The 12,844-nt window shown below is 38.5% G+C and overlaps 2 protein-coding genes across 2 annotated transcripts; one reads left to right on the top strand and one right to left on the bottom strand.

The window, feature by feature from the left end:
- Nucleotides 1-348: 348 nt before the first annotated feature.
- LOC131299868 (uncharacterized) lies at nucleotides 349-1,786 on the top strand. The gene is made up of 2 exons (XM_058325441.1): nucleotides 349-1,119; nucleotides 1,207-1,786. Exons 1-2 carry the CDS (start codon nucleotides 1,115-1,117, stop codon nucleotides 1,784-1,786), a joined length of 585 nt encoding a protein of 194 aa, XP_058181424.1. The 5' UTR covers nucleotides 349-1,114.
- A 19-nt stretch (nucleotides 1,787-1,805) lies between these two features.
- Nucleotides 1,806-9,402, bottom strand: LOC131301537 (alpha-galactosidase 3-like). The gene is made up of 15 exons (XM_058327891.1): nucleotides 9,024-9,402; nucleotides 8,281-8,339; nucleotides 7,452-7,508; nucleotides 7,335-7,369; nucleotides 6,772-6,875; nucleotides 6,558-6,630; nucleotides 6,054-6,112; nucleotides 5,894-5,959; nucleotides 5,717-5,800; nucleotides 4,848-4,912; nucleotides 4,659-4,741; nucleotides 4,076-4,166; nucleotides 3,833-3,891; nucleotides 3,156-3,296; nucleotides 1,806-2,110 (listed from the first exon to the last, which is right to left on the bottom strand). The coding sequence occupies exons 1-15, from the start codon at nucleotides 9,362-9,364 to the stop codon at nucleotides 2,000-2,002; spliced, it is 1,428 nt and encodes a 475-aa protein (XP_058183874.1). The 5' UTR covers nucleotides 9,365-9,402; the 3' UTR covers nucleotides 1,806-1,999.
- Between the last annotated feature and the right edge of the window lie 3,442 nt (nucleotides 9,403-12,844).

The following is a 12,844-nucleotide window of genomic DNA, read 5'->3' as shown; positions in this document are numbered from 1 at the left end:
TTGTTCAGAGGCTGATGCATGTGTTGTTTTTTGTTTCATCTTTCGCTTAAATTGGGCTCTACAATGGTAATCTATTGAAATTTGAGAGGGGAATCAGGCCCATTCAGGGAATACATGACCATTAGATTACATTTGTTCAATCTTCAAGTCTGGAGCAAAAAAGGGAAGCCTTTAAACTGGTCAAAGTCGCTCAAGATCTCCCTCTTTAAAGACTTAAAGAAACTGGTAAAGTTTCAATGCAACAGTTATTTGTAACGTCCCTCTCACATGATGTGGATTCCATGTATGTGTTGGTCCTACCCCAATGCGAGAGAGGCGTTTCAAATAACCGTTGCATTAAAAAATTCTCGACATGGACTAGGTGATGAGAACGGCATTAAATGCGTAGTTATCTCCTCATGTGACCGGTACTACTCGAATCTGTTCTTAGATTACATGAATCTGCGTTTTCCCCCTAGGCCACCAGTCTATTTGAATCCGTTCCCCTAAGAAGAACCTCAAATGGGTCTCATAAAATCTCTTCTTTTCCTTTCTGATCATTTGTCTTTGTTTTTTCTTCATATTTCTCCGATTTTCGGACTGAGATATGCCTCCCATTTTTTTAAATGAAGCAGAAGCCTATATTACGCACCGAAGATTGTGAACAAGCCACTCGATTAAATGTGTTGGAAAAGATTTCTCACCTCTGTTCCAAAACAAGCTCTGATTATATTTTGAAAGTAATCAATGTTTTCATTCCTTCTGTTCGAAGAAACCATCGTTGGTTGGACGGGAGACAATATCGCTCGGGCACTTTCCTCAGCTACCAGCCAATTGTGAGCACCAATTCGACATGTTTGCATCATTGCTCAAGGTCTTTAAGGGAATGAAAGAAGAGTTTCAATTGGTGCTCGCGATTAGCTGGTAGCTGAGGAAAGTGTCCAAGGGATGTTGTCTCCCATCCAACCAACGATGGTTTCCCAGAACAGGAGGAATGAAGCTATTGATTACCTTCAAAGTCTGATTAGAAAATTGTTTCGGAGCAGAGGTGAGAGGTCTTTTCCACCAATTTTGCAGATTCAGATTTCAGTTCTCCTTCTCCCACAGAATCATCAGAGCACCGGTGTGAAATGTAATGAGGTACTTCTGATAAATGGAAGTTTTTATCTCTGCCTTTAGATCATGTGCAAGCTGGCTTTAAGCATTTTATTTTCTGGTTTGTCGCAGGTTAAACCCTTCAACTTGGAAGATGAAGATGACTGCCGCCCTTTTTCTTAGTGAATGTCTGCGACTGAAAGGCGTTTGTGGCGAAATAACAAAAATAGCAATGCAATGTTGCAGAGCAACATACAAGCTGGCTTCCTTGTTTCACAGTCAACTGCGCGCTTCCATAGCATCAAACATGCTGCCTGGACTTTCTTTAGATGCAACAAACCTGGATTTTTTTCCTTCTTTTTTGGCTGTGTTTATGGAGATAATTGATGACAAACAGGAAGAGATGATCTGTATGCGTGAACGATTACTTGAGCCATGTTTGGTTATTTCCTTCATTAAGGTTTTTGTGAAACTGCTGTCCAATTATCTTCGATTTATATATCTACAGATCAAAGTTGTCTGCAATGAGAAACGAGGAGTTGCCATATGCCATTTTGCAAAGAGAGAGTTTGAATCTGGAGGAGTGAAAGATGGAAGTAAAACCAATTTCGGTTGCTTAAGGACCTTGCTGGTGAGAGTCACTCTTATACCTTCCTCAGTTAAAATTGCCACAAAATGCTGTTACCCATTTATGAGTCTCCAAGTCTTTTGAGAGAGAGAGAGAGAGAGAGTAACTTTTGAATGATTATTTTTACTTTGTCCGAATAGGACCTTTCAATAGCATAATCTGTCAAATGGTACAACAATGACTAAAAGGCTAGCTACAAAGACACTAGGAAATGGCCACAGCATACAATTATTTACCACCAACAAAGAAGGGGATCATTTGAGCCAAGCGATACACGAAGCTGGGGATAATATACACCTAAATCTCAGAGCGCCACGCCTTATGGGGAGTGAAAACATACATCTCGCAGCCGTGAGCCTCAACGCGGGCACTAAATGATGCCACCGCATCTTCCAGAATATCTTGATGCTGCAAAAGGAAAGAATACACTGGATAATACAATCTTTGAGAGGTCAAAAACTAAAACCTTATTAGCCGAATTAGCCAAAAATGTTAAATTGGAAAGTCAATCAATCAACTACTACAGAAAGAAAAAAAAAAAACAGGATGAGGAGTATCATATATGGTTAAAGTGAGGTCTTCTGGGAACGCAAATGCTGAATTTGCACAGTGAGGCCAACCGTTGGAGTCTATTATAGCATGAGCAAGTTCTTTCCAAGTTCCCTATTAAGTAGAACTACATTAACGTAGCTAATTCCTAGTTGGCTTTACCATTAATGATAATTTAAATAATCTTGGACTTTTACAAGAAATTCTAAAATCCACCATTGGAGATTCTCAATAACGAAAAACAGATATGCAAGGGTTCAAAGAACAGAGTTCCTTTTGTAATAAGACGCTAGACGGGATGATTTATCCCAAAAAAGAGCTAGACAAAAGGAAACCACTCAAAAACTAACAGTTGGTGAAGGATTTGAAAGAACTTTGGAAGCATTGAAGCGGAGTGTCTAAGAAAGTGCTTCAATAACTGTGGCTTCAATAAATAATAGAGTTGAACATGGGAATACGATGTTAAGTTACCCATAGTCCCAAAAGCTCAACACCCTCCCTCACCTGCAACCCTGTCTTGCACGTGGAGAGACAAATTTTCATAGATAGAGCGAAACAAAATACGAAGGGGAGAATCAGAATATAAACGGGGAACAAATGCAAATAGAAACACCTAAACGCAAGACCTTTCCCAACCCCATGTTAAGTTATTAGTAGTCCCAAACGCTTAAGTTGTTAGGAAATGGCCCAACAATGTCTAACATAAGATACATAGACCAAAAGGGGGACTAAAAACGATTTAACATTTGATATATCTGATGGTTATTAAAGTACCCCCATCACTGCAGATGAAACGTTACCACATCATTTTGTGCCGACGTTTTGCCGAAACAGCAGTACCTGAACACATCCATGCAACATCCAATATACTTTGTCTAGATGTGAATGAAGTTCATGTTCTTACCTTCCACAAATCTCTCACGGAGACACTGGTAGAGGATTCAAGTCCAAGTGTACTCCATGCAGCTGTAATATTTGCAGCTTTTGAACATCGGTTCCAAAGAGCAACAGCCAGACGTTGATCCGTCAGAGGACCTGCCCATACCTGAAACTTCGAATGATATCAGATGAACTAAGATATTGTTTGGCACTACTTCTTTTAAGTAAAATAAGAAAGAAGGAAAGAGGAAGGTAATGCAAACAAGAAGCAAGAACGAAAAATGACGGCAAAGCTTCTGAAAAGTTGACAAGGGGTGATAACATTTTCACTTTCTCCATTATCTTCATGTTCAATACCCCACCAGATGATTAGCAAATTCATATTACAGGAGATCTCGACCAATTTGTTTATGTAAAGGATAAATTCTCGTTTTCTTTCAGTACGTACATCTTCAACTAGTTAAATGAAAACACCATCTGAAATGAACTTAAAAATTCAAAATGGACATTTCTTGAACACAAATGACAAAAACTGCATCTAGAGCTGCAGTAAAACAGTTAATGGTATTATTGGTCAAATTCTCAATACCATACTTGAACTACTGTAGATTGACTAGGAAATGATTTGAAGTTGGTACTACGGAACATATTGGTATCTTGGATCCAACTCAATGGTGTTAAAAGGGGTCAAGAAGGAAAGACCTGACGGCAACCGTCTGTTCCTGCAACATGCACTTTCCTGCCTTGAACACCCAGAGAGTCTGCAGAAAAAGATAAAATCCTAGTTAGTATTGTGGTACTCTATATATAAGGTCAGGCATGTGTATCTGTTACTTGAGATGCAAAAGGTATCTTTGAACTAGAAAATGAAAACAAAGATCTTAAGCCTTGAGCCATTTTCACCTCTCTCTAACAGGAAATGAGAGAGACAGGAACGATGTCTACCTTGATTCACAGCAATTACCTCCTCATTGCTTAGTATTTCAAATGCTTCTGCTGTCATGTTCCTTACATCACATCCAATCAAAAGAGGAGCCTGCACATTCAAGCAACGCAATATTAAGTTTGATACAGCTAAAAAAGTTCCAAATGTAATGGCAAAGGACAGGAAGTGATTGAACCTAATACATGATACATGCATTTTATCATTTTATGCCATAACTAAAGCAAGGATTGAACCAGTAATTAAGTTGTCGTTCCTTCACATTTGGTAGTAAAAGACTTCCGTAACCAATCAACTCTTAGAAAGGATATTTAATAATAAGTTGCAAATCATACGAAATGTATATAGGATCAATGCAGAGCTCTGTGATAGGAAGAAAAACAACGTTAAATACTAGCCAAAAGATACTATACGAGGAAAAGAAGATGGTGTGAAAGAGTTTCAATCCCACATAGTATATCAATAAGAGAATAAACGTACATCGCCTCGTGGACTGCTGCTTTCACCAAAATAGTCCAATATAAAGAACTTGATTAATATAAAAAAGGGGATTTAACAAAAACCAAGGAAGTTTGCAAATTGCACCTTCATCAAAGCCCAAATGCTAAAATGTGCTCGGTATTCATGGTAAGTCATGCCACCATTTCCAACTTCTAACATGTCCGGATCTGAGAGAATGGTATACATGCAGATTGAAATCAAGATTCACACTCACAAATGGAGGCTTGTAGCATTAGCCACACTCAAACGTCTTTGTCAAGATCACATTCTCACCATTCCATCCACCAGGACCAGCATAGGGAGCCCACTTGTCATTAAGATCAGCAATGGTAGTCATGCTAAACAGAAAACAGAGGAGAGGTTAGGTTCAATAATATTAAAGAGTTACAGCCTATAGGAAATGCATGTGGATGAAACTAAAAACGTCACACAAACCACAAGTTGTCTTTTATTAATTTTAAATTCCTCATATTGGCCCCCGTTCATTCTTGAAAATTGGACAAAGCTCACTAATCAATCTTACAGTCAAATGAAAAACTAGATGAAATTCGGGAGGAAAACTAGGTATCTCACATTCTTTGGAAATGAGGGAAATTTCATAAGGAAAATTCAGTTGGTTAGATCTGCATTTAATCTAGAAGCAGCAAATTTTCCGTTGACATTGGAAGGCGCAAAATCCAGTGTTTATTATCTGTGCCTTATATTGATCTGCAATGAGATTTTAAGCGGCTGACTTCAACTTGACGGCCTACACAATAGGCATCTTGTTGCCGAACTTTTGAAAGCTAGAAACGCAAAAAGCTGAATTTTGTGCCTAGCCATTAGGTCCCTAACTAAACTACTATTATACAAAACTAGCCATGGAAGATGCTATTATATCACTGTCTTACTATTTCCGGGTTGATTTCAAAGGAGCTTCACCTTTGCAATTTAAATTCTCTGGCAATGCCAAGAACCCAGACAGTATCGTAGAGACACATTACTCGGTTAGCAAGTTCTTTTTTCTCATCTCGTACAACTCATACGAGTATTGAGAGATTTGTCATGGTGCTATATTTCTGCCTAAAACATGATCTCTAGAACACACGACAAACAACTATTTCTTGTTATAACACCCAAGTGTAAAGTCCAGCAATTAGAACCTTGCCCATGTATCATTGATGTCATCTGTTGTTCGCCAACTATTTCCAACCTTCCAAGCCCATAAGGCAGGGTCATCAACACCCCTGCCAAACCCCAAAAGAAGCGATAAATAATGCTCATAAGGTGCACTGAATGAACTCAGACAGCTCTACAACAAACCAAGAACACAAGGTTACCATTCACAGATTGAATAGAAAATTGGACGTCCAGTTGCATTTAGAGAATCACGCATAGGTGGGTATCTGCAATTACAGAACCAAGCTAAAATCAGTTTCATAGTATGTTGTTACCATAGTTGGGTGATGAGAAATTCAACAAGACTGAAATAGTCCAAACCTTTCTTCTGGTTTGATTCCAAGATTGTAACAGTTGTCATACTTCAAATAATCCACACCCTGAATAACACAACACAAAATGAAAGCCCCAAGAGAGAAAAAGTGGCAAATACAAATTGTGGGAATTCTAAGTCGAGCAAGGGAATCTTATACTTTTATGTGAGGTTGATTGTAGAGAACTATACATCTTTAGATAATGAAATTTTCTGCAGATTTTGCTTAAATATACTAAAGGTGAGACTCCACTAAATATTTATGGCGAGATTCCCAGAGAACCTAACTGAGATTCTAAGGTGGTTCTTTTTTTGTCTGAATTCCCCCAAACGTTGCTGAGATTACTCTAGAACTTTATAAACATATTTTTTATAATCCCAAAGCTGGTGGTGACTTGATATTTTGCAGTAACTATTTGAAAGGACTTCCAAAAGCCTTCTCAAACCTACATAATGAAAACAATCCAAGCAAAATAGGCATCATATATGTGATAAGACAAATAAAAAGTTACCCAAGAGGCAAAGAGCTCTGCATCATCATGTTCATGGTAAAGTGATCCAGGTCGAACTTGGCATGTAAAGATCCTACAGAACTCATCTGAATCAGTCCGAAGGGAGAAAGAGGATTGCAAAAGCAGCATGCAACATTACGAATGTAAAAGACTAATAGTTTCATCATAAGTTAACTTCTAATATTCTGACCCGCCATTAGGGAATTCATCCTACCCAGCATCAGAATAAATTCCGAGCTTGAGGCCTTTCTCATGTACATAATCAGCAAGAGCTGCAATTCCTGAAGGAAAAGTTTTTGGATCTGGAACTAGTTGACCCTGCATAACCAAAGTACAAGGAATATAGGACAAGCAACGTCAGAATAGTTACTTTGTATGGCTTTTACAGCTCATTTTGTACAATTCTGAACATAATCTATCATTAATGTAAAGTGTGCACCCCGGGACTGACAATTTCAGATGTCTACATGGAAAGCTGCTCAAAGATGAAATGGAAGTGAATATAAAACAGCCTTGAGATATGAAGAACCCACTACAATGTCCTAACAGGAAAAAGAAGTTTTTTGCAACAGACCCCACAGCATATCATTTTCAACTCTTTTCGTGTCCAATGGTGACGGGCTACACAGTGAGAAGGAGCCACCCGTTTACCGACCCCCAAGTGGTGATAAATTCATGATACTTACCAAATTTATAGAAGCACTAGCAAGAGATTTAACCAAATAAGGTAGTAGGAAACAACCACCACAATATAAAGGTAAAGGGATCCAAATTGACCTCCAAATTTCGTGTCAGAGCCGACCAGCAATCATCTGCATTTGATGGAATTTATTTAGTGCGAACCAGAACAAAGTTATGAAGGGGACCAAATAGATAAGTCAGGTGGAAAAGTACCTATGTTTACATAAATATAACCTAAATCTGCCAAACCAGTTGAGATAAGCGCATCGGCTGCCAAAGAGAATATCAAATGTTAGATTTGGACCCTTGGGCTTAAAAAACAGGATAACTGAAATAGCATTCTTGTGAGGCATGCATGCTCTCTTTTCTCTTTTTTTTCCCTGTTCAGGGTTAGGGCCCTCAGAGGTATATCTATACAGGCATTCTTGTGTGCATCTAGCGGCCCTTTTTTCATTTATAGGCATCAACTTAGTACAGTGGTATGCATATGATTCGAGTTAGGCGAACAAAAGCAAGTCAAGCTTGGCTATAGCTCGTGGAATTGAAATTGCATGGGTACTGAAGTGGCACCCAAAGATAAGGGATAGCTAGAGAATATGGAGCTTTCTCTTGCATAGTTGTATCCAAAATTCCAAATGCTGATTTTGAAACATCATGCTTCTTGAAAAGAATAAAACGAATAGTCGTATGCTGTACACAGCCTGAGCTGAGAAAACACAACAGCTGCTCTAGCAATAACAGTTTCAGCAACCACAAAAAAAAGTTCCTAATTATATTGTGTACCATGAGTTTCCATATGATTCCAACTGACTGCAACAGAGAACTTAAGCCATCCACTAAGTTTTCGTTTTCATTTCCTAAAAGATTACTGCAGTTTTAGCAACCAAAAGTGGCTCTATTACGTCTTTGCAGGCATCCATTTATCAAAAGTGAAATACCTTCGAATTCCATCCACACCCAATCACCCTAGTTTTTCCTAATAAAGTGAGGTCAGATTAACCAGGAGAGTGATTATCAGTTCCAACAAAGGGCAAGAAAATACCTGTTTCCTTGATAACTGTTTCATTGATGTTGCATGCAAAGAAATTCCAGCTATTCCATCTGCCACAAGCACGCACAATCAACTCAACGTAGCATTGCATGTCTACAATGCTCTATACAGAAACATTAGCCGTTCGTCTTGCTAACAAAATCCAGCACACTGAGAGGAGAAACAAAAAAACAAACCGCAATTCCAAATTATCCTATTACAAGCACACACTCCTTCACCAGTTAACGGAAAAACCTAATTTCTATAACTCAGCCAAACCCAGAAGCAATAATCCTATAACTCCCAAAAATGTACAATAAATTGATGATTCAGCAAAACCCAACTCCCAACAATAGGGTGACTATCGTATACATCCACGATACATGCGTACACAACTACATACTCTCCCCTCTCCCAAAAGATTTTCCGAATTTAAAAAATAAAATGCATTTTTATCAAGAAAAATTCAAACTTGTTTTTATCAATTGAAATAACTCGCTGATATTTTATTAACTAACGGCAAAATGCTTGAATTTTTGTGGGCAATATGCATTGTTTTTAAGTTTGCGTTTCATGAACCGGACAATCCCAAACTCCTAATGAGTCCTTAACCAGAACAGGGATATTTACTATACTATTCAAACCCAAAATTTAGATTTAGTTAATTCCAAGAACAATCCCAAACTCGGAAAATGCACAATAAACTCATGTAGCTAACAAGGAGTTTGAATGGAAACAAAGTAAGAGGAGAGTACCCCATCTGAGGAGTTAGGCCCAAGCCATTGTTGAGATTGAGAATGCCATAATCGGAAGAATCAGAGCTGTTGCAGGATCTGGGTTTCTCCTGATTCTGCAACGGCGCCACACGCACTTCGATTGCTCCGGAGATCGTCGATAGATACAGAATCAGTACGTGTAATGCAGACCACATGCCATTCATCTTCCCCATTTTTAGTGTCACTTCTTCAACAATGAGGACAGATAAAGACGAAAGGAGAAGAAAAGATGTGTCCGTTCCGTGGTAATACAGTAGTATGGTTTTTACGTTGAAAGAATCTGACTTGTCGTGTACACGGACCTTTGGACTAGGGATCATGCCAAGTTCACAAGTGCCAACGCACGTTTTCCCCGTCCCACGCCATTTCAATAACTTTTTCTTTACTTTGTCCTTTTTTTCCGTGGCGAGTCTGAGTCAGTTTAGGCTCACCATCCATAATTTCCTCTCGATTTCGTAAAGGTAAGTCATCTAGGTCGAAACTAAGATATTAACAAGAAATTTACTTTCTTATTACATGACCCGAAAATCAAATCTAATCGATCGTTTGGAAAGTAAACCACTTGCCAACCTAAACCCAAGAATCAAGCTGGTCAATCACTTTTTCCTTTTTCTACTGAAATCCCAATTTGAAATACAAGTACGAGTATTTTTTTATTACCAGCGAGAGAGGGGAGTACAAGTTTCCATTTTACGTCAAAGTAGACACATTGTCAAAATAAGGCCCGTATCACTTGACTTTTAGTATTTTTTTTTTGGTCTTTATTAAAAAAAATTACTTTTGTTAGTTTTTATGCCAAATTAATTGGATTATTAAAAAAAAAAATTCTAAAAAGTGATTATTTTTCAAGATATTTGGGTAAAAGTAAAAAAAAAAAAACTTTTCAAAAAATATTTGGTGCAAAACTAACAATTGCAAAATTGCAAAAAAAAAATAAATTAAATAAGGACAAAACCAACTTATTTTGCTAAAAGTTAAGTGGAACACTACCTTATATTAAGCTCAATTTTCCCAATTTAATAGTTTTATTGATGGAACAAATAAGTAAATACAACTAAAAGAAATAGGAAATTGTAGTAGGCTGAACCAAATGGCTCGGACCACATATCCAACGGATATTGACCGAGGCTATGGCGAAGGAGGTCCTAATGCTTTGAAGCCGCCCAGGTTTGGCAATAACCGAAGCTCGGAGAAGGGTCTCACCTCACCTGCCCAACTCCTCGGCCGAGAAAGAGTTCTTAGGCTCGACTAAAGTCAAGATCTAGACAAATGACTTCATCACTTCCTCCTCTCTTCGAGCCGCCTGCCTCATGGCTAGGCCAAAGTCGGGGTCGGCCCTTCTTAGAACCACGCTCCACTTCACGCGCAGGAAATGATTACACCAAGAGATAATGATTGGCACACATGGGGGCATCAGCTCATTCCAAAAGCGGTTATCGGATCTTATTAGTGACGTCACAATGATGCTAACCGACCAGTGCAAGGCATGTGCCTATACTTGGAGAGCAAGTCAAGCAGACTCTATGAATACCAAGTGATGTAGCCATCGAGAGGTACACACCAAAAACTCACACTCAAACCCTAGTCACTTGCTTTGCTCTCTGCACATTCTCATCCTTTCACCGGAGGGCCTTACCGGGAATATCCTGGCCAGGTCTTAGTTGTGCGTTCACTATGCAGGTTAGGGCAAGAAGGCTAGGCAGCTACCAAACCCATTAAAGATGAGTTCAGACCAAGGATCACGGGCCACACAAAAATGATTTTCGTACATCCTCTTTTTTACATCCATACCTCCTTATTGTCTTTTAGAATATATATATATATATATACTTTTAAAAAGATGTGTCAAATGTATAAAAAAGTGTAAAAGTGCATTGGAATTTTTGTTTTTGTGTCATTTTGTTTAGCTTAATACTAGTACTAAAAAGCCTAGTGGCTTCCTATAGCATGACCCTCCTTTATTTTGCTAGAATTAAGGATATGATTTAGTCAATATTTGATTTGGTCAATATCCTTAATTGTGTAATCTTATTTTATGCCATAACTGTAGAATATTTCCATGTAATCTTGTATTCTTTCCTTGTTAATGTTTGTACTATATATATTGTACAACTACGATGAATGGAATTATCAGAAAATTACTCCACAATTGTGTTTATTTTCATGGTATCAGAGCCACCTTCAATCTCCTTTTCTTAAACTCTAGGAATTGAAGTAGGTCCTGTATTCACAATTGTTGGTGTTTCTGTTCATATCATTCCGCTGCAAAATTTTCTTCTAGTGCCGTCATGGCTGAAGTAAGTGGTGCTAAATCACCAAAGAAGAACGAATCTTCGACTATTGTGTCTGGTCTCCATATGCAGGAAACATCCTCTCTCATCACTCCGGAACGGCTGGACGGTACCAATTATGTGGAGTGGTCTTTGAATGCCCGAAATAAAATCCGTGGGAGAAAACGTTGGGGTTATATTTCGGGTACCAAGGCTGCTCCATCAAATAAAAAGTCTGAAGAGTATGAAGAATGGGAGGATGAAAACTGTTTGGTCAAATCTTGGCTTCTTGATGCGATGACAAATGATATTCGGTCTCTCTTTCTTCGATTGTCTACGGCAAAGGAGATATGGGAGGCAGTTAAAAATACGTATTCGGTTGATCAAGATGCATCAAAAGCCTATCAACTTCATTGCGAGGTATTTTCTGTCCGCCAGAATGGAGGTTCTGTTATTTCTTACTTTGGCAAACTACAGAAAATATGGCAGGAACTTGATGATATTGATGCATGTATTATGGAGTGTGCTAATGATATTGCTATATACACCACAAAGGTTAATTCCGAACGGGTGTATAAGTTTTTGGCTGGTCTTGATCCTCATTTAGATGGGGTTCGAGGTCGTGTACTGTCTACAAAACCACTTCTTGATATACAGGCAGCTTATGCTATAGTGTGTTCGGAAGCTAATCGCCAAGATGCTATGCTTGGAGAAAATATTGGAGAAGGGACTGTAATGGCTTCTCGGAAGATGACCATCTCAAAGAAAGATCAAAAATGTACTCACTGTAATGGTACTGGTCATACGGTGGACACGTGTTTCCGACTTCATGGGTATCCAGAATGGCATCCAAAGGGTAAGAAGGCATCTCATAAGGAGGCGAACTCTGATCCAAAAGCAAATCTAGCCACAACCCTTGCATTCACTGCTAAGTCTGGTATGTCTTTTACTGGAAATAGTAATTGGATAATTGACTCTGGCGCAACAGACCATATGACTTGTGATCGTTATAAGTTTAGTCATTTATCTCCTAAATGTTCCAAAGCCACTATCACCACTGCTAATGATGTATCATCTCCGGTTATTGGAGTTGGTACAGTTCCATTATCTTCCACGTTAAAAATCCATGATGTCTTATTTGTGCCGTCGTTAAATTGTAATATTCTCTCTGTGAATCAATTAGCCAAATCTCATGATTGTGTTGCTCTATTTTTTCCTACTCACTGTGTCTTTCAGAACATCCATACTCGGGAGAAGATTGGCAGTGGTAGACAAATGGGCGGATTGTACTATCTTGAAGATGGATTCCAACAATCCGATAAAAAAGGGCACGCTCTTGTGGTAAATGGAGATTCGATGAATAAAAAAAAGGAGGAAATTTGGTTATGGCATAGGAGATTGGGACATCCTTCCTTTGGCTATCTTAGGAAATTATTTCCATCCTTGTTTCATGGATGTAATCTTTCAGATTTTGTTTGCGAAACTTGTGTGAAAGCAAAAAGCCATCGTACTAAATTTCATTTGAGTGAT

The sequence above is a fragment of the Rhododendron vialii genome, chromosome 9a (assembly GCF_030253575.1).
Source record: "Rhododendron vialii isolate Sample 1 chromosome 9a, ASM3025357v1".
Taxonomy (NCBI): domain Eukaryota; kingdom Viridiplantae; phylum Streptophyta; class Magnoliopsida; order Ericales; family Ericaceae; genus Rhododendron; species Rhododendron vialii.
This window is presented reverse-complemented; position numbering and strand designations above follow the sequence as displayed.